The sequence below is a fragment of the Balaenoptera borealis genome (genome assembly GCF_965194805.1).
Source record: "Balaenoptera borealis genome assembly, chromosome: 8".
NCBI lineage: Eukaryota > Metazoa > Chordata > Mammalia > Artiodactyla > Balaenopteridae > Balaenoptera > Balaenoptera borealis.
In genome coordinates this window covers 101,720,396-101,739,247 of record NC_138865.1, presented here as the reverse complement: position 1 = coordinate 101,739,247, position 18,852 = coordinate 101,720,396, and the positions used below count along the sequence as shown (strand labels likewise).

Sequence of the window (18,852 nt, the reverse complement as noted above, 5' to 3'; positions counted from 1 at the left end):
GAGTAGCCCCTGCTCGCCAAGACTAGAGAAAACCTGCATGCAGCAACGAAGACCCAACACAGCCAAAAATAAATGAAATAAATTAAAAAAAAAAAATCTCCACAGCAGCAGAGATTTATAGTAACCAAAACTAGAAAAAACTCACATGACTGTCAACAGTGGTGTAGTCACACAATGGAACATTATACCGCAAGAAGAATGAAGAAACAACGTGCTGGAGAGTTCCCTGGTGAGCCAGTGGTTAGGATTCCAGGTTTTCACAGCCGTGGCCCAGGTGCATTCCCTGGCTGGGAAACTGAGATCCCACAAGCTGTGTGTTGCCGCCAAAAAAAAAAAAAAAAAACCAAAACGTGGTGAATGAATTACACAAACATAGTGTTGAGTGAAAAAAGCTAGATATGACGAAAGAACGCCTCCCGCTGATTCCATTTGTATAAAATTCAAAAACAGGCAAAACTAATGTATTGAGCTACAAGTTGACTAATGTTACCTTTGTGGGCGTTTCTGGGTTACTGATAATATTCTGTTTCTTAATGTGGGGCTGGTTCTTTGTAAAAATTCAGCAAGCAGTACATTTCTGCTCTGTGAGCCTTTATGTGATACCTCAATAAGAAGTTTACGTACATAAGGCATCTAGTCTGCGACCCTCACTTCATAAGTGAGGAAGCTGAGGCCCAGCTGTGTTAAGTAACTTGCTCGAGGTCGGCCAGTTAGTTCTAATGCTCGTGCTCCCTCCCACCTGGATGCGTACTGATGCAATGTGGGTTTGGGGAACGCAGGTTTGGGGGAAGCCAAAAGGTAAAGAAGTGAGGAAATAAGAGGGAGAGAAAGATGTGTGAGCAACTATTAGTTGCCACCACTCCTTTGCCCCTCATGACTGCTAGTTGTCCCGTCTCTCTTCCTCCCTCTCCCTTCAAATGCAGCCTTGCGAGGCCCTGATGCCTGGAGCTGCTACAGCCATCTTGTGGCCACAAGCGAGACATTCCCAACTCCCTGAGTATAGCTGAGCGCATAAATGGAATGTGACCATGTCACTGATGGCATCATTGAGCCACTGCACCTGACTCCAGACTTCTTAAATAAAAAATACACATCCCTATGGTCTCAGGCACTTTAATGGGGATCTCTGTTAACATGCAGCTGAACTCATCCTTAGGGATTCAGAAGATGAGGAATACAAGCAGGCGAAAGAAAGTCTAAGAAGAGAGTGTCCCTTTGTGGGAAGCAATGTTCCCAGCAGTGGCGGCATCCTTCAATAGCGTGCATTCTCAGAAGGGGCAAGGTGAAACCTGGTACTTGGGGTGGAGGTGAGGGGAGCAAAAAGGTCTTAGATATTACAATGGCTGTCTGCAAAGTTCAGCCCCACCCAACAAAATCTGATTCCTTAGTATTTAATTTTTCTTGTTAGGGAAAATTTAAACCTAATTAACCTTTCCCACGTAGGAGCAGTAATATTGGGAAAGAAGAAAAAAAGGGTGGAGAAACATTCCTCTCTAAAGATGCTGGAAAACTCTAAAACCAAAGAGGAGCAGAGCTCCTGAGCCTTCCCAAAGCCTCTGAATTCCACCAGCTCTTCCCAGATCCTTGCCACTGTGGTAGCTCCGGGCAGCCCTGCTCTGCCCAGCCCCTCCTGTGCTTTGTAAATGGGGTGATAAATGATCATGCAGGCCCACAGACTCATCCTCATTATACAGAGGTAGTGAGACCACACGGGCACGAGGCCTTGTCTTTCTGTATAACTGGTGGGTCGGGTAGCAAGATGGTGCTGGGGGGGCACAGCAAGAAAGTTCTACTCAGTACCCAGATTATAGGTGCAGGTGAGGTGACTTGCTAAAGACAGGGCTTCTGCCCACCCCAGCTAGATAAGGCCCTTCATTGTGCTGGCGTTTCGGGATTCTGTGATTGGCACAGCAGGAGGCTTGGTTTTCCCTGCGCCCCACTCGGGTCTTCCTGCGATGTGGCTGGCAGAACACCATTCCCACACTCATGAAGAAAACGGGAGATACCTGAAGCGGCACTCACCACACAGCCATTAGTCTGATTCTCTCGGCTTGCTGGAATAGCAGACTTTGAGCTGGGGCCCATACATGGACGCTTCTAGAAGTCTTATCTGTAGGAATGTTCATTTTCTCCAAAATCAAACCCAGTCCTCTGTGAGACTTCTTAAACCACCCTGTCCTGCAACAGAATGGGGTTCGTTCAGCTCCCGGTTTCTAGTGCAGATGGTGTATCTTGGCTCCTCCACGTTCACAACCTTGTAAAGTCTTCCAAATTAACTCATTCAACAGCTTCTTGTTATCAAGGCAGACCTAAGTTCCCTCTAGGAAAAGCCACACACTTAGTCACTCAGGATAGGATCTTTGGAGGTTATTGATGATACAAGTAAGGTAATTTAACACGAATGAGAGCAGAGTTCTAGCCTCACCTTGGCCGCTGGATTTCAGTACAGCCTCAGAATTAAGGTCTGCTTTGCTGACTTCAGTCCATCCATCAGCAACACTACTGCCCAGAACCTAAGTACCCGGGTACATGGCCAGGGATCAGGAAACTTAAGGGGACACCAGAAACTAAATCATGTCACTACTCCCTTAAAAATGATCCTGAGCAGCATCTTGGGGGTTAGGGTTCGGGGGGCCTGTTGTCACTGTAAACCATGTGCTTTCTGGGATGGGGTGCATGGAGTGTGGCCAGGACATCCAGAATCGACTGTTCTAGAAGGCTTCTCTCAGCTGACTGTGGGAATTTGGACAGGGAAATGACTTCTGAAAAACTCCTTTCTGACCCACGCACATAATTTGTTCAAATTAAGCACTAGAGATACCAACTCCGTTGCTGAAGGCAGGATGCTTTCTTGGCCTTAGATATACTCCCTCAGGAAGGATGTGGCTAGCAAAAATATTTCCCCCTCCACTTTAATTTAAACTTTTTATTTTAGAATACTTTTTAGATTTATGGAAAAGTTGCAAACATAGTACAGAGAATTCTCACATACCCCTTACCCAAAGTCTCCTTTTGTTAACATCTTATATCATTATGGTACATTTGTCACAACTAAGGAGTTCAACATTGGTACATTACTATTAACTGTACGCTTTATTGTATTTCACTAGTTTTCTCCTGGTGTTCTTTTTCTGTTACAGAATCCCATCCAGAATACCCACAATACATTTTATAGTCATATCTCTCAGCCTCCACTATTTTGTGGCAGTTTCTCAGACTTTCCTTATATATAATGACCTTGAAAGGTTTGAAAAGTATTGATCGGGCATTTTATAGAACGCCCTTCATTTGGGTTTGTCTGGTATTTTTCTCATGGTCACACTGGGGTTATGGGTTTGGGGGAGGAAGATCACAGAGGTAAAGTGCCCTTCTCATCATATCGTATCAAGGCTACATAGTATCAACATGACTTGTCACTGATGATGTTAACTTTGATCACCTGGTCCAGGTGCTCTTTGCCAGGTTTCTTCACTGTTGTTACTCCTCTCCTGGCACCCCCTCCTCCCATACTGTAGTCTTTGGAAGCCTGTTGCTAAGGGCAGTTTGGCTCCTTTTTGACCATTGCTTTTAGGATCCCATTTTCAACTCTTTATTTGAAAGAGAAAGCCCTGTGGTCAAGGCAGGTATCAAAAGCACCCCGTGAGCAGGCATGATGTGCCCTGCAGTAACCACTTGTGGCCTGATTGAGACCCTGCCTTTTAAGGATGCTCCTCCTCCTTTCTCGTGCCCTTTGGGCCTGGCCCTCAAGGGTTTACCTCCCCCAAGTCTGTTGAAAGAGAAACTTCTCTCTCATTAGGTACAGTAATTTTGTCCTGAAATCTAGTCACGAAGTGGGAGTCTACTTGATTAGTAGCTAGGAAAGGATTAAGAAGTAAAACATTCCAGATGACTTAAAGATATAAATGTAAAAATAAAATGTTAGCAGTATATTTAAATAACCTTGTAGAAAATGGAGACCTTCAGCCACACTGGAAACTGGAAACCTAAAGTTGTAAAAGAGAAGATAGAGATATTTGACTATAAGAAAATTAAGGAAATTTGATATTAAAAATACTATATATCAAAAGCAAATTGTGATGGGGAATTGGAGGTGATAACTAAAGGATACAGGATTTCTTTTGGGGGTCATGAAGTATTTTAAAGTTGATTGTGAAGATGGTCACACAACTCTGTGAATATGGTAAAAATCATTGAATTGTACACTTTAAGCAGGTGAATTGATGGATATGTTAATTAGTTGATTGCACACCTTAAATATATATAATTTTATCTGTCAATTGTATCTCAATAAAGCTGGAAAATATTCGTAAAAAACAAACAAATAAATAAATAAAGGCATGAATTTTATGGCATGTGAATTAGATCTCAATAAAACTGTTACCAAAAAAAGACAAATGATATTCCAGAGAAAATTATTTAGAATGCAAATGACCCTCTAGGCGTTGATAAATCCTTGATACATAGAGCTCCTACATATTAATGACACAAACAATCAATCAAAAAATGGACAAAAGGACATGAATAGTCAAATCAAAGAAGAGGAAATACAAATGGCCAATGTAGTATTAAAAAAATGTTCAATCTCACTAGAGATCTATGAAATGTGAACAAAAGCAAAAAGATGCAATCTTTGCTCAACCTACTGGCAAACATTTCAAGATCAATAAATTATAATCTGGTGAAGATCATGTTTTACATGGCCTGAAATTTAAACAATTTAGGGAGCCCTTTTCAAGAAAAAGAATTCAAAATTTCAAATATAAAATTTTGTACAAAGGTGAATATTTATTTAGGATGATAATGTAAAACACCACAATTATAAGTTTTACAAAACTGATAAATATCCCAAGCCTCACAAAAATTTTTTTAATTATTTATTTTCTGCCTGACAAACCTCTACAATATTATTTTCCACAGTCTTTGGATGCATGTTCTTTAAGACCTTCTTCTATAATATTATATAATATTTTCTATAGAGAGAGTAGAAAGATAATGAAGTCTTCTAGAATGGTTGATTGAAATTTGCTTTAAAAATAGTTTTTAATTGAAGTATAGTTTATTTACAATGTTGTGTTAGTTTCAGGTATACAGCAAAATGATTCAGTTATATACATATATATTCTTTTTCAGATTCTTTTCCATTATAGGTTATTATAAGATATTGAATATAGTTCCCTGTGCTATACAGTAGGTCCTTGTTGTTTATCTATTTTATATATAGTAATGTGTATATTTTAATCCCAAACTCCTAATTTATCCCTCCCCCCCTGAAATTTGCTTTTTTATTATTGATAGTTTAAAATGTTTCTTGCAGCTTCACATTTGTTGTTGGTAATGTGCTAAGATCCAATCTGATACATTAGCAGGCATAAAATATGTGGCTTACAGAAGTGACAGTGAACCTCATAAATACATCCCGTTAAACTCAAATAGATGCACCCCCAACTCAACTTTCAAAAATGCCTGCAGACACTCTAAGGTCATCCAACCCAAGGGGAAGTGTGAGTGGAGCAGAAAGGCACAATTGTCTTAACTTTTTGCCAATAAAATGACTTACTTTTTCAAATATTACAAAAATATTATACATGACCCTGTGAGCAAATTGCTAAGGCTTCTCCCTGGGAGGTAAGGGTTTGGGGGGAAAGAGATATATGTTCAAGTAAAGGACCCTGAAACTGCAACTTCATCGCTTTGCAGGAAATTGGCCGCTGCATCCACTGATACTGAGGACTTAGGGAGAGGACACTCTCAAAGAGTGTGGGCAGAAACATACAGTGCTGTCAAAATAAAAGCGCTCCTATCTAAGGATATATGTGCAAAGATGTTCATTGCAACATCGTTTGTATAAAAAAAGGAAAGTGTAAACGTATGTGTACATCACAAGGGAAAAGGTTGAACAAATTATAGTACATCCACACTATATTATGCAGCAATAAAAAATGAATTAGAGCTCTATATGTTGGGAGGTCTATGATACATTAAATTTAAAAAGGCAAGTTGTATACATCAGAAATTAACACAACATTGTAAATCAACTATACTTCAATAAAATAAATTTTAAAAATAAAAAAGGCAAGTGGTAAAGTAATATGTATAGTGGGATCACTACATATGAACATATATATGTTAAATGTACATGTATATATGTTTATATGAGAGTAGGAAAATGCATGATAGTATATGAACCAGACTATTTAGGTTTATATCTTGGGGTGATGGGACAGCAGGGCAAGGGCAGGCCAGATTAACATTATCTTTCTACAACTTCGTTTGTTTTCTTTCATGCATTACAATGAGCATTTATTTCTTTTGTAATTTAAAAATTCTAATAAGGAAAAATTTTTAATCAAAACATATGAAACATCTGAGTTAAATATATTTACAATGTTTCCTACTTCTTTTCCAAGACTAAGCAACATTCTGTTATAAGCCAATGTTTTTGCTTACCTTTCTCCACTCCTAAAGTGATACAATTACAAGAATTTTAAGAAATCTCCATTATGGGACTTCCCTGGTGGCGCAGTGGTTAAGACTCTGCACTCCCAGTGCAGGGGGCCCGGGTTCAATATCTGGTCAGGAAACTAGAGCCTGTGAGCCGAAACTAAGGAGCCCATGTGCTGCAACTAAGACCTGGTGCAACCAAATAAATAAATAAACATTAAAAAAAAAAACACCTCCATTATACCCCAATTAACAGGCCTTAGCACTTAAAAAAAAAAAAAAGACTTTATCACGTATCACTTTCTATTTCAAATTATATTTATATGCTACACAACAGCAACAAAGACAATTTTCAGGCACAATCCTAGACGTCTACCTTACGGCTCTGCTCCCCCCACTCCTTTTTGTCCTAGCTTCACTTTTGTCAGACGTGTCTTGAGACACGTGTTAACAAGCAAAGTTGAATTCATGTCATATATTTTGAGGCACACTACAGAAGCATTTACAATTTTAGAAAAAATTTCAATATTACTTCTTATTAGAATTTTTTTTTACACTTCAGAATTATGTGTCCCTTTGCTAATAACTGTATATATAATGTGTATTTTCACTGGAACTTATATGTTCCCAGCATCTTCATTTTGAGGATGATCTTAAGTTTTTTTAATATTCTGAATACATTCTGAATATAAAACATAACATAGCATATTCTGAGTTGTCTGGATGACCACCATTTAATTGACTAATGAAAAAGATATCAGTTCCCTATATTTACGTTTGTTTAAGATCAAGAAACTACCAAATATTTCAACATCAATTTCCTTACGTTAATGACAAATGAATAGCAACAGTCTTAATACATGGAAACTTGTGCCCAGTCAGGCCCATCTGAGCATCTGTGGGGCCTGAACCAGTGTACAGATGCGGGCTTACATTCCATATGTCTAAATATTTAAAAGTTATACATCCAGCTAACAAATATGTGTAAAGCTATGGCTTTGAAATGACTGAAAGCTGGCTAAATATCAAAGACAACTAACTTTATTTTTCATGTCTGGGTGGTCTGTTGATATTTGGTATGAGTGATAAAATAAATATTGACACATAAACAGTTCATAAAATTTATTTTTCTTGCCTTGATAGCAGCAAAATAATTATTTACATTATAAGATTATAAGATTTTTCACATAAATGGTGTGTTCAAAGATAAACTAAGGCATATTAAAAATTTTAAGAGTTTATTTGAGGAAAAATCAATTTGAAGCAGGCAGTGCCAAACCAGAAGTGGTTAGGAGCGCTCCACGGACAGGAGCTGGGGAGAGACTTTTGTAGAGAAAGGGTGGAAGTAAAGTAAAGAAATGATGGATTGTCTATAGCATAAAGCCTACTTGGCTCTTAGTGACTGGTTGTTCAATTTCATAACCTTGAGTTATTTACAGGCTTAGATTTGGGTTTGTCACAGCATTAGAGCCACCTCAGTCTAACGGCTTCCTTGATTAATTAAACAACAGTAATGTCAAATTGGACAAAGTTTCTTAAGTGATCGTACCTCTTAGATAGTTTTTTATTACTTTTAATTTAGAGAAAATGTGTTCTTTGGTAAGTAAACAACAACTGAAATTGCCAATTAATTCTTAAAGTAATATTTAGATTCAGAAATAAATCACAAATTTTATATATCATGTTAAAACACTGAAATAGGGATATATATATGATAAATTATTATCATAGAATATTAGAATAAATTTTAATTTCATCATAAATTATCACTTATATTGCAATTTTTACCATCTCTTAAAGCAATATCTAGAGTCATACAGTAAAGAATCAGTATTATGCTTCACTCATGGTACATATAAACAGACATATATACAAATGAAAGGAAAATCAATTGTTTAATATTGCAGAAATGTTCCTCAGTCACGAGTCCAAATGTACTAATTCATGAGCAACTTCAGAATCACAAATGAGAATAAGAAGAAAAGCAAGAAAATGGACTTTCAGCACTAAAGAGAAAAATTGTTGGTTGTTCAAGAATTTATTGAATTCATCTGATCTGAGAGGAAGCATTTAGAATAATTAGTTTTTTCTCTTACCTAAGTACTTCTGCTGCTCAACTCTTCCTTGCACTAAAAAGCAGTGTCCATTTTTGACCTTGATGAGAAAATAGGAAAAATATATGTTGGTTTCTGCCTTCCACTCCCCACCTCATTCCTGGCACAGAGCCCCTGAAACTCTTGTGAATTCCTAAGTGTTAAGAACATTAGGGGACTTCCCTGGTGGCGCAGTGACTAAGACTCCATGCTCCCAATGCAGGGGGCCCGGCTTCGATCCCTGGTCAGGGAACTAGATCCCACACACATGCCGCAACTAAGTTCACATGCCACAACTAAGGAGCCCGCCTGCTGCAACTAAGACCCAGTGCAACCAAATAAATAAATATTTAAAAGAAAAAAAAAAGAACATTAGGAACCTCTTCTGTTCTAATAGTTGGCCTTTGACCCTGGCTTCTGAAACAGGGTTCCTAAATCCACTGGAACTTCCTGGGTAGCAGGAGTAGTTTTTGTTCTAATGAGGCGATTCTGGGTGGGCTCCTGGATGGCTCCTGAATGGCAGCTAATCACCACCAGTAAGACCAAGTCATGATCAAAAGCTTGGAATTTTCAGCCCCATTCCCCAGTCTCCAGAGAGGGGAGAGGGGCTGGAAATGGAGTTCATGATCCATCCTGCCTACATGATGAAGTCTCACAAAAATCCCCAAGTATGGGGTTTGGAGAACTTCCAGGTTGGTGAACCTCCACATAGCAGGACGGTGACACACCCCAACTCCACAGTGACAGAAGCTCCTGCACTTGGGGCCCTCTCAGATCTCGCCACATGTGTGTCTTCATCTGGCTGTTCATCTGTATCCTTTATCATATCCTTTAATGAACTGCTAGACATAAGTGTTTCCCTGAGTTCCGTGAGTCGTTCTAGCATATAATCGAATCCAAGTGGAAAGGAGGTCATGGGAACTTCCAATTTGTCGCCAAGTCAGACAGAAGTTGTGGGTAACCTGAGGATCTACAGCCTGCGGTTGACATGTGAAGTGGGGGTGGGCAGTCTCAGGGGCCCGAGCCCTCACCCTGTAGGATTTAACGCTGTCTCCAGGTGGATGGTGTCAGAATTGAGTTAGACTGTAGGACGCTCAGCTGGTGCCTCAGAATTGTGTGGAACTATCCCCCACCTCTGGTGTCAGAGGGTTGTGAGTGTGATAGTAGTGCAAAGGAGACACACAGGAGGAAGACTGGGTTTCTACCCAACCCAGACCTCAATGGGTGCATAACCCAAAAACTTTTACAGCATTCCAACCCAGCTGCCTTTTGCTTTAAGAGCAGAGGGCAAGAGATATGAAGTGTTTCCATCGGGCCTGAGTAGTGTTAGGAGCAGATATTCAAGGTTCTAGGTTATGCTGGGCCAGTGCCAAGTGACAGAGGTTCTCATCTGTTCCTTAACAAGTGTGTGTGTGTGTATGTGTACATGTGTGTTTTGTGCAAGACCCTCTAATATGTGGGGGAAGCAGCCCCTTTTGCTTGAGCCTAAGGGTAGTACTGGGCCGACTGAAAGCCAAATGACTTCACACAGCGCCATGCAGATGAAAGTTTACAATCTTGAGTAGAGAAAACTGGTGGGAGAGGCAAGCAAAATGAAAGAAATGCATGCTGTTGCTAAGGGCATCCTCCTCACACTGTGAATAGTGACCAAGTTTGCCAAAACATCAGGGTCACATAAAATTTAACATTGATTTGAATGTATTAGTTTTGTGTGTGTTTTCTTGCGTGATTAAGTTGTAAATAATTCTTAATTTTGAGAAATATCATATTTACCTTGAAAATCTTGTAAAGGTAAGTAGGACTTGTGTTGATTTACAGGTGTTAGGAGTAAAATATAGAAAACGATCATTCCTATTGTTGCCAATTAAAAGATTTCTCAAAATAATAAAACAATGTTTTTAAAATGCCCTGGGAGAATCATATGCTTAAAATAAACCACAGTGTAGCAAGAGAGACAGGCATGTTATTAATTCAAAGCTATAGTCACATATTTAGGTAGTAGATGGTAGATGCTGTGAAAGAAAAATCAAAATGGAGTCAGTATTGCTAAGAGACTTCTCTAAAATACTGCCAGGGGAATTCCTTGGCTGTCCAGTGGTTAGGACTCCACACTTCCACTACCGGGGGGCCCAAGTTTGATCCCTGGTCGGGGAACTAAAATCCCGCAAGTCACGTGGTTCAGCCTAAAAACAATTAAATAAATAAATAAAATGTAGCTGGAAGGCCCCTGAGGAAATGTGATTTATGCACATCTCAGCCCAGAAGGAATCTGACCTTTTGACCACTTATTGTCTTAACACAGACATCCAGAACATCTGCCCAATGTTCAGAAACTCAAGATATTTACCACACCCTTACCCTAAAGTAACTTGTGACAGCCATCCCTTAAGGACAAATATTTCCTTTCTTCTATCAGAGTAGAGCCTCATGGCTTTTGCCTTTATAAGCCCCTGACACTTTCTCTTCCCCAGAACACTCTTGGTTTTACCCAAATCTGTGTCTCCAGAATTGCAATTCTTAAGACCCCAAATACATTCTTTTCTTATTTGCAGCCTTCTGCGTTTTTTGGGTTGACATTACTGAGCAGGAACCTTCCTTTAAAACAATGGGAAAATACTGTAAGAGATTACATTTGTAGCTCTTTTAACAGGATAATGTTGGTGCAAAATCTTCCTGTCTGATTTGTCTAGTATCATCCACATTGCCCAATATGGTACTTTACATGTAGAAAACACTCAAGGAAACAGCTCAGATAGTTAACAAAAAAGCAAACTGCAAAAGAATATATATATCAGAGAGAATATCAACATTTTTATAAAATTTTAAAACAATTTAATATATCTTAGGGATACAATGTAGCAAAAGTTTAAAGATATGTACTGGAGCAATGACAACTAAATTCAGGAAAGTGGCTTACCTCAGAGGTGGAGCGAGAGGAGCACGGTGGGGGAAGGGTGCCTGGGAGAACTCAAATGTACTTGAAATGTTTTGTTTTTTAGGCCAGGTAGTAAGTTCCACATTATCTATTATATTATTAGTTATAGATTTTTGTAAGCCTGAAATATTTCATTAAAATGCAACCCAGACAAAAGTCTTTCCAGCATTTGTTTCTCAAGTACTCTCACACGTGCTCTGAGTGAGCTGTGAAAAGTAATGTATTCAATATTAGTTTCCTGTGGCAGCTGTAACAAATGACCACAGACTTGGTACCTTTAAACAACAGAAATTTATCCTCTCACAGTTTTGGAGACCAGAAGTCCAAAATCAGTTTGTGCTGAAATTAAGGAGGCGAGAATGTTCTTGCTTCTTCCAGCTCCTGGGAGCTGCCAGCATTCCTTGGTTTGTGGCTGCATCACTCCAGTCTCTGCCTCTGATCACACCATCTTCTCTTCTGCCTATGTCAAACCTCCCTCTTCCTCTCTCTTATAAGGACATTTGTGATTATCCAGGCCTCACCTGGATAATCCAGGATAATCTCCCCACCTCAAGATCCTTAATCACATCTGCAAAGGCCCTTTTCCCATATAAGGTAACATTTACAGGTTCCAGGGTTCAGGATTAGGTCCTGACCACAAATGCCTTTGTCTCCAGTTACAATAGGAATGCAATCCTTTCCTAAAGTCAGAGTTGAATAAAATTGGCCCAAGGGTAGTAAATTAAAGGTACTAATTAATTTTACAGGAACTGGAAGAATGCTAGGGGATTTGGAGAAGCATAGGGCTGGCATTTTATCATTAATGATCTCAAATAAGAGTCTTTCAACAAATACGTTAAATTTATAGATGGCACTGAACCTGGGGAGTAGTTAACAGTGTTAGTGCAGTAGTTTAAGAAGAACAAACACCTTGAACTTTAATGGAATAGTACTGCTGAAGAGCATATTAGCGGCACACAGTGAGAGCCCACAAAGCATTATTTGACTAAAGGATTAGATCAGCTTTTAAAGCAGTGAAAAAACAAAAGTGAGATTCTGGCCTGCACACTTAAAAGCATCCTATAGACAAGGACAAATCATTCAGTTTGTGCTTCCATTAAATATCTATTGAATAAATGAATAAAAGGGCACATTTCAGCTTTCATTAGGTTTAAAAATCAATCAGCAGGTGTACCTGCTTAGCACTCTTCTTGGTACTTTGAGGATACTGGCAGGTAGTAGGAAGTTGGCCCCTTAGAGGTGACCAAATGAGAAGGAGCTGACATGAAGCATTACATGGCACTTAGGCTGCCAGGCCCCCTGAGGGGTTTAATGCAGTGTAGTCAGTCCTCTTCATAGCCCACCAAAAACAGTAGGGTTCAATCTATTTAATTAAAGGGACAAACCAGTGGCAAAATAAAAGTAACTTTTTTAAAGTCAATCAATCTGTTAAACAAAACATTTCTAATCTAACCCTCACCCCTTCTTGCGGACCTCCTCTCCTTGCCCCAACTGAGAAGACACCTCTTTTCCTTCCCCTATGAGTGAAGAAGCAGAGTGGCCTAATGCCTTGGTATCTGTGCCACACAGACTTGGCTTGCAAACCATGGTCTAGACCTGACTTCACATAGGGAGTGGGACTCAATCTGCACCAGGGAACCCCTCCCTCACATTCTTATCCTTGGCCATGGTTATAAACGCAAGGGACAACTGCACGTAGTGGTTTAGTTCACTATTGTAATCAAAAAATGGTAGCATCTTGGACAAGTTTCAATGTATCCACATCTTTAAAATTGATAGATGATCATTGTATCCTTCTCAAAGGCTGGTCTTGAGATAATACATGCAGAGTCCTAGCATACAGCAAAGATTCAATGAAAGATTCCCCTAAGGTTTCTAGAGGTTTCATTCCATGGTAAGCAAATTCTCCTTAACCAAACCATCGAATCACCTATCTCCTGACTTAATTGAAACCCACTTCTCCTTCAAGGGTAGCTTCCCTTGTATTCCTATAAGGTGGAAAATGCTCTTGTGTCCAACCAGACATATCATGGTAGAGGATGCTTTTATTACCCTTTTCCACAGATGAGGAAATTGAGGAACAGAGAAATAATTTGTCTAAGTGTTCACCCAGTAAGTGGCAAAGCAAGAATCTGAACCCAGAGAGTCTGGTTCTAGAGGCTGCTCTCTTAGCCAGTGGGCAATTCTGCCCCTTTTTGTAGCTAAAAGTCTCCTAGACTAAGTTCACTTCATTTTCTATTATAGGATCTGAAGTAAGAATACATTTTGTTTGAGCAATAGTTGTGGTAGCCAGCTTCTAGGATGGTCCCTGCTTTGGACTGAATGTTTGTATCCCTCCCACACCTACCTCAATCCTAATCCCCAATGTGATGGCCTTTGGAGGTGGGGCATTTGTGAGGTGATTAGGTCATGTAGGTGGGAGTCCTCATAAATGGGATTAATGCCCTTGTAAATGAGACTCAGATCCCTCACCCCTGCAGCCATGTGAGGTTGCTGCAAAAAGACAGCCATCCATGAATGAGGAAGTGGGCCTTCACCAGAGCCCAACCAAGCTGGCACCTTGATCTTGGACTTCCCAGCCTCCAGAACTGTGAGAAATAAATTGCTGTTGTTTATAAGCCATCAAGTTTATTGTATTCTGCTGGAGCAGCCTGAATGGATAAAACGGTCCCCAATGATCCCACCTCCTAGTAGTCACAGCCTTGTAATAGTTCCCTTCCACAGTGTACCAAGGTTGGTCTGTGTGACACGCAGTATATGGCAGAAACACTGGTACGTCACTTCCAAGATCAGGTTATAAAAGATACTGTTGCTTCTGACTTGATCACTCTCACATCACTTGCTCTGGCTGTGAGTTGCCATGTCATGAGCAACTCTATGGGAAGGCCTGCATCGTAAGGAATGGAAGCCTCGTACCCTCAGCCACATGAGTAAGCTTGCAAGTAAATCCTTCCATGTAGTTGAGCTTCAGAATGACTATATCCCCTGCTAGCATCTTGACTGCAACCTTAAAAAAGATCCTCGGCCAGAACTACCCCTCTATGCTGCCATGATTCCAGCTCCTCAGAAACTGTAAGAGAATAAATGTTTGTTGTTTTAAACTGCCAAGTTTGGGGACAATTTGTTACAAGCAATAGGTAAGTCATACAGTAATTGTCTCAAGTTCCTACACAGTTGATTTTAAAGGCTGTCTGGCTTAATGCATTTCCCATAAATATTTAATCATAAAATAGCACAAGAGGGTTAGGGTGGCTCCAACTGGAATCTGAGGACTATTCTCAGCTCTCTACCTTGATACTGAAGGTCTGTAATAATCATAATGGCTTCAGGAGGAAGCACTTCACAGACTGCTACCTGACATTTCCTTATCAGTTAACAGTGCCACAGGATTGTCACATGCATCCCTTTTGTCTTGGACTTTCCTCTAGTAGATATGTAGGCTCTACCTACTTATCAGCTGACTTACTGATCAAGTACCAAGATATCCAGTAAAACACAGATCTTTCATAATTACCCCCATCACCACCATTCATCTCCAGAACTCTTTTCATTTTATAAAACTGAAACACTATTCCCATTAAATAACAACTCTTCATTGTCCCCTTCCCCCCAGCCCCTGGCAACCACCCTTCTATTTCTGTCTCTATGATTGTGGCTACTCTAAGTACTTCATATAAGTGAAATCACACAGTATTTGTCCTTTTGTGACTGGCTTATTTCACTTAGCATCATATCCTCAAGGTTCTTGCACACCGTAGCATATATCAGAATTTCCTTCTTTTTAAAAGGTGAATAATATTTCATTGTATGTATATGCTACGTTTTGCTTATTCATTCATCTGTTCAAGGATATTTGTGTTGCTTCCACCTCTAGCTATCGTGAATAGTTCTGCTATGAACACGGACGTTTACATACCTCCTTGAGGCCCTGCTTTCAGTTCTTTTGTGTATAAACCCAAAAAAACCTTAATTTTTTGAGTAACCATTATACTGTTTTCCACTAGTGGCTGTATCATTTTACATGCACAAAGGTTCCAATTTCTCTGCCAACACTCATTATTTTATTTTCTGGGTTTTTTTTTTTTTTTTTCCGATAGTAGCCATCTAATGGATATGAAATGGTCACTCATTTATTTTTATTTCCTTTTTATAGATGATAGAACTGAAGCATCAAATGATTAACTGTCAGAGCTGGGATTTGAACCCAAGTAAATTGACCCACTATTAACTAATATGTTAAAATTCTTGTGACACTGAAGTCCCAAAATCTCTCAAGGAGAAGAGAGGGGAGTTCAAGAGCTCACACTCACCAAATAAAGGGCAAAACAATCAGCAGCAAGTTAAATTTATCTTTCTCCTGATAATGTTCTGCGAATCCTGGGAGGCTGAATTTACTGGGAAATTACAAAATGTTGCTCTGGGGTAGAACTCTTCTTTTCAGCTTAAATAAGCTTGTTCAGGATGTCCATTTGGGACTTAGACTGGAGTTTTCTTATGCCCTAGTTTCTGTATTGTCTCGTCAGGCAACCTAAAACCAAAAAATTCTCCTAAGGTTCTGTCAGCCATATATATCCAAGTCATCATTTTCGTCCGGCCAGAACTCAGAAAGGTCTCTTAACTGAAAAGTTGTCCTGGCCAACTACCAAAATGCTCACTTTATATCTAGATTAAAGTAGTCAGGGCTTCCCTGGTGGCGCAGTGGTTGAGAATCTGCCTGCTAATGCAGGGGACACGGATTCGAGCCCTGGTCCGGGAAGATCCCATATGCCGCGGAGCAACTAGGCCCGTGAGCCAAAATTACTGAGCCTTTGTGTCTGGAGCCTGTGCTCCGCAACAAGAGAGGCCGGGATAGTGAGAGGCCCGTGCACCTCGATGAAGAGTGGCCCCCACTTGCCGCAACTAGAGAAAGCCCTTGTACAGAAACGAAGACCCAACACAGCCAAAAAATAAATAAATAAATATTTTTTAAAAAAGTAGTCAGCAGACTACTGAGCTCCCTGAGCTGGTCTCAGAGGAATTCCTTCCTCCAGAGCAGAGACAATGTGTGAGATTTAAGAACCTGGACCTTTGCATTTGACAGGCCTTTAGTCGCTGAAATTCAACTAAAGACATAAAGTAACTGAACATTTCTGAGTCTGATATATAAATCATAAATAAATATATAAATAAATCACATATAAGTATATAAATAAATACGAATCATATATAACTCAGGGAATGACAGGACCAGAGCTGATGCACAGGAAGCACCTCGTACGTACAAGGCATTTAATAAATGCTCGGTAGTGTTATTATTTCAGTCATGGATCCATGCTCAACAAAATTGTGCATCATAAACGTTTATTACTGAGCAAACATCGATTATTAAGAAGGACGTTAAGATGGGTAACGACCACAGGACAGGTGACATACATCAATACAAGGTTACTGTTCAACGTAGATACGTAGCTCTACTGTGCTGGAATCAGGCCTTCGGGCGATCCCACTAGGAGAGACAGTGTTCTGAGATGTGGCATATCCATTCCTTAAATACAGATTCTTGCACAGTAGTAAAAATTTCTACAAGTTTAGTGTATAATTATTTAAACTATAAAAGAAAAGTATCACTGGGATTTGTGTACGTAAGACGCGCAACCCGAGATGGTTGATAAAGCTCATTCTCCGGGTCCCAACCGCAGCTCTGCCTCAGTCCCAACCGAAGTGCATTCACACCGTCGCAGGACCGGCTGACCTGGTGGCTTTTCCCCTGCAGCTGCCTGGACGAAAGCGCCACTTGAAGGGCGAGGGACACAGCCGGTCTCCATCCCCCCTCTACCTAGCCGAGCCGGCAGGATACGTCACCACGCAGCGGCCTGGACGAAAGAGCCAATTGCGGTGCTAGGGACCCAGCCGGTCTCTGCCCCGCCCCGTTCGGGCTCCGCCCCCGATGGTGCGGCCTGCGGGTTCCAGGAGCCTCTCTGGCTGCCACTCTTTGGAAGGGAAGTGGCGTATGCATGAGGTAGCAGTTAAAGTACGAATCGCCGTGAGGAGCAGCAGTTAGGAGGCGGGACTTCCTGTCCCTCGGGTGTAAGTCACCAGGAGGCGGAAGCGCAGCGGGGGTGGGAAGGTGGTAGAACACCGCCTTGAACTCGGTTTGCAGGTCTTTAAGTGGTCGCGCCCCCTTGGAGAACGCGACCAGAAGGCGAGGCGGTCCCGGGCTTTCTAGCCTCGCGGTAAGTAGGACCGCCTGGCGGCGCCGGGGATGAAGGTGTGTGGCCCCGGCGCTGACCTGCTGCCGCCGTCCCTTGCTACAGGGCAGTGGCTTCCCCGTCATCCTTGCCTCCCAGCATTTCTCACTCCCCCTCCTCTCCTTGGTATCAGCCGCAGCCCCCACCCCTTCCTGCCCTCCACGCACCGCCCCCCCCCCACCCCCCGCGGGACCTTTCTGAGACGCAGATCCAGCCCTGTCACATCCCTGATTTACGTTCTCCGTCACAAGATGGCCCTCTTGTCCCTCCCGTCCTAAGCCGGCTTCGCTCGCTCTGTGCTTCAGCTGCAGGAGACACCTAACATTATTTCGTTCCAAACCGACATCTGTTTGCTAGCTCTTGTACTTTCCCGCTTACCCCAGAAGGCATCCCTCGTCTCGCCGGTAGAATCAGTTCATCTCTGCTTCCGGAGCACTGTTTACGCCTTGTAAAGAGCGCGTTTGTTAAACTTTTTTAGTACGGTTGCTTGAATGAGACTCTCTTTTTCCACCGGATTATATGTTTCTTGAGGGCGGGAGTAGGGTCTTGCTCATTTGGGATCTCCCCAGGGCCTAGTACAAAAGCACGAAGTTTGGAAGCTAACAGTCCAAAGTTTTCGCACTGGCTTTGTGACCTTGGACACGATCTCCCTATCTATGAAGTGGTGATAAATAAAATAATTAATTTCAATCATCTTACAAATCTTGTATGGTGCAGAGTATGTACGCGATAAATATTCGGCTCTCTTTCCTTTCTAGCTTTCAGTATACACAGTAGTTGCTGGGTACGTTTTTTAAATGAATCGAGAGGCACTACAGATGAGTGATTTTTCTTCCTAGCCCTGTGATTGTATTGATGCTATCAGTTAGTTGATACATTTGGTAGTATTTGGTAAACAACCTAATGAAGTAATTAAAGACAGTAATGGTGAATGTTGGTATCAACATCTGCAAGAATAAACATTTAACCTTCACGCTCTAATTAAATAACTTGAGGCGTTTGATTTAAGTCTGTGTGCCCTTCAGACATATGTTTCTGAAGAGATGAAGATATGTGTCTGCACATTATTTTTTACAGGTGATTGGACCACTTGCCACGGAACATAGTTGAAACAGAAAATAGGAAGATGGCAGCAAACCCTTCAGGACAAGGTAAA

The 18,852-nt window shown here is 40.9% G+C and overlaps 2 protein-coding genes across 4 annotated transcripts in view; one reads left to right on the top strand and one right to left on the bottom strand.

Annotated features, from left to right (window-relative positions):
- Positions 1-8,181: 8,181 nt before the first annotated feature.
- Positions 8,182-18,852, bottom strand: part of KIAA1958 — a 225,725-nt gene continuing 215,054 nt past the window's right edge. Inside the window, exon 4 of the mRNA XM_082403961.1 lies at positions 8,182-8,595. Within this exon, the coding sequence (XP_082260087.1) occupies positions 8,521-8,595 (75 nt within the window). The 3' untranslated portion in view covers positions 8,182-8,520. The remainder of the gene's footprint in view (positions 8,596-18,852) is intronic.
- The window catches only part of INIP (INTS3 and NABP interacting protein), a 53,570-nt gene continuing 50,860 nt past the window's right edge, over positions 16,143-18,852 (top strand). The window contains exons 1-2 of one of the 3 annotated variants that reach the window (XR_014247923.1): positions 16,143-17,681; positions 18,774-18,847. Coding sequence is in view for 1 of the 3 variants with exons in the window: in XM_082404254.1 (XP_082260380.1) it covers positions 18,823-18,847 (25 nt within the window). In the remaining 2 variants the exon portion in view is untranslated. The remainder of the gene's footprint in view (positions 17,682-18,773; positions 18,848-18,852) is intronic. The other 2 variants (XM_082404255.1, XM_082404254.1) reach the window with 2 other exon arrangements.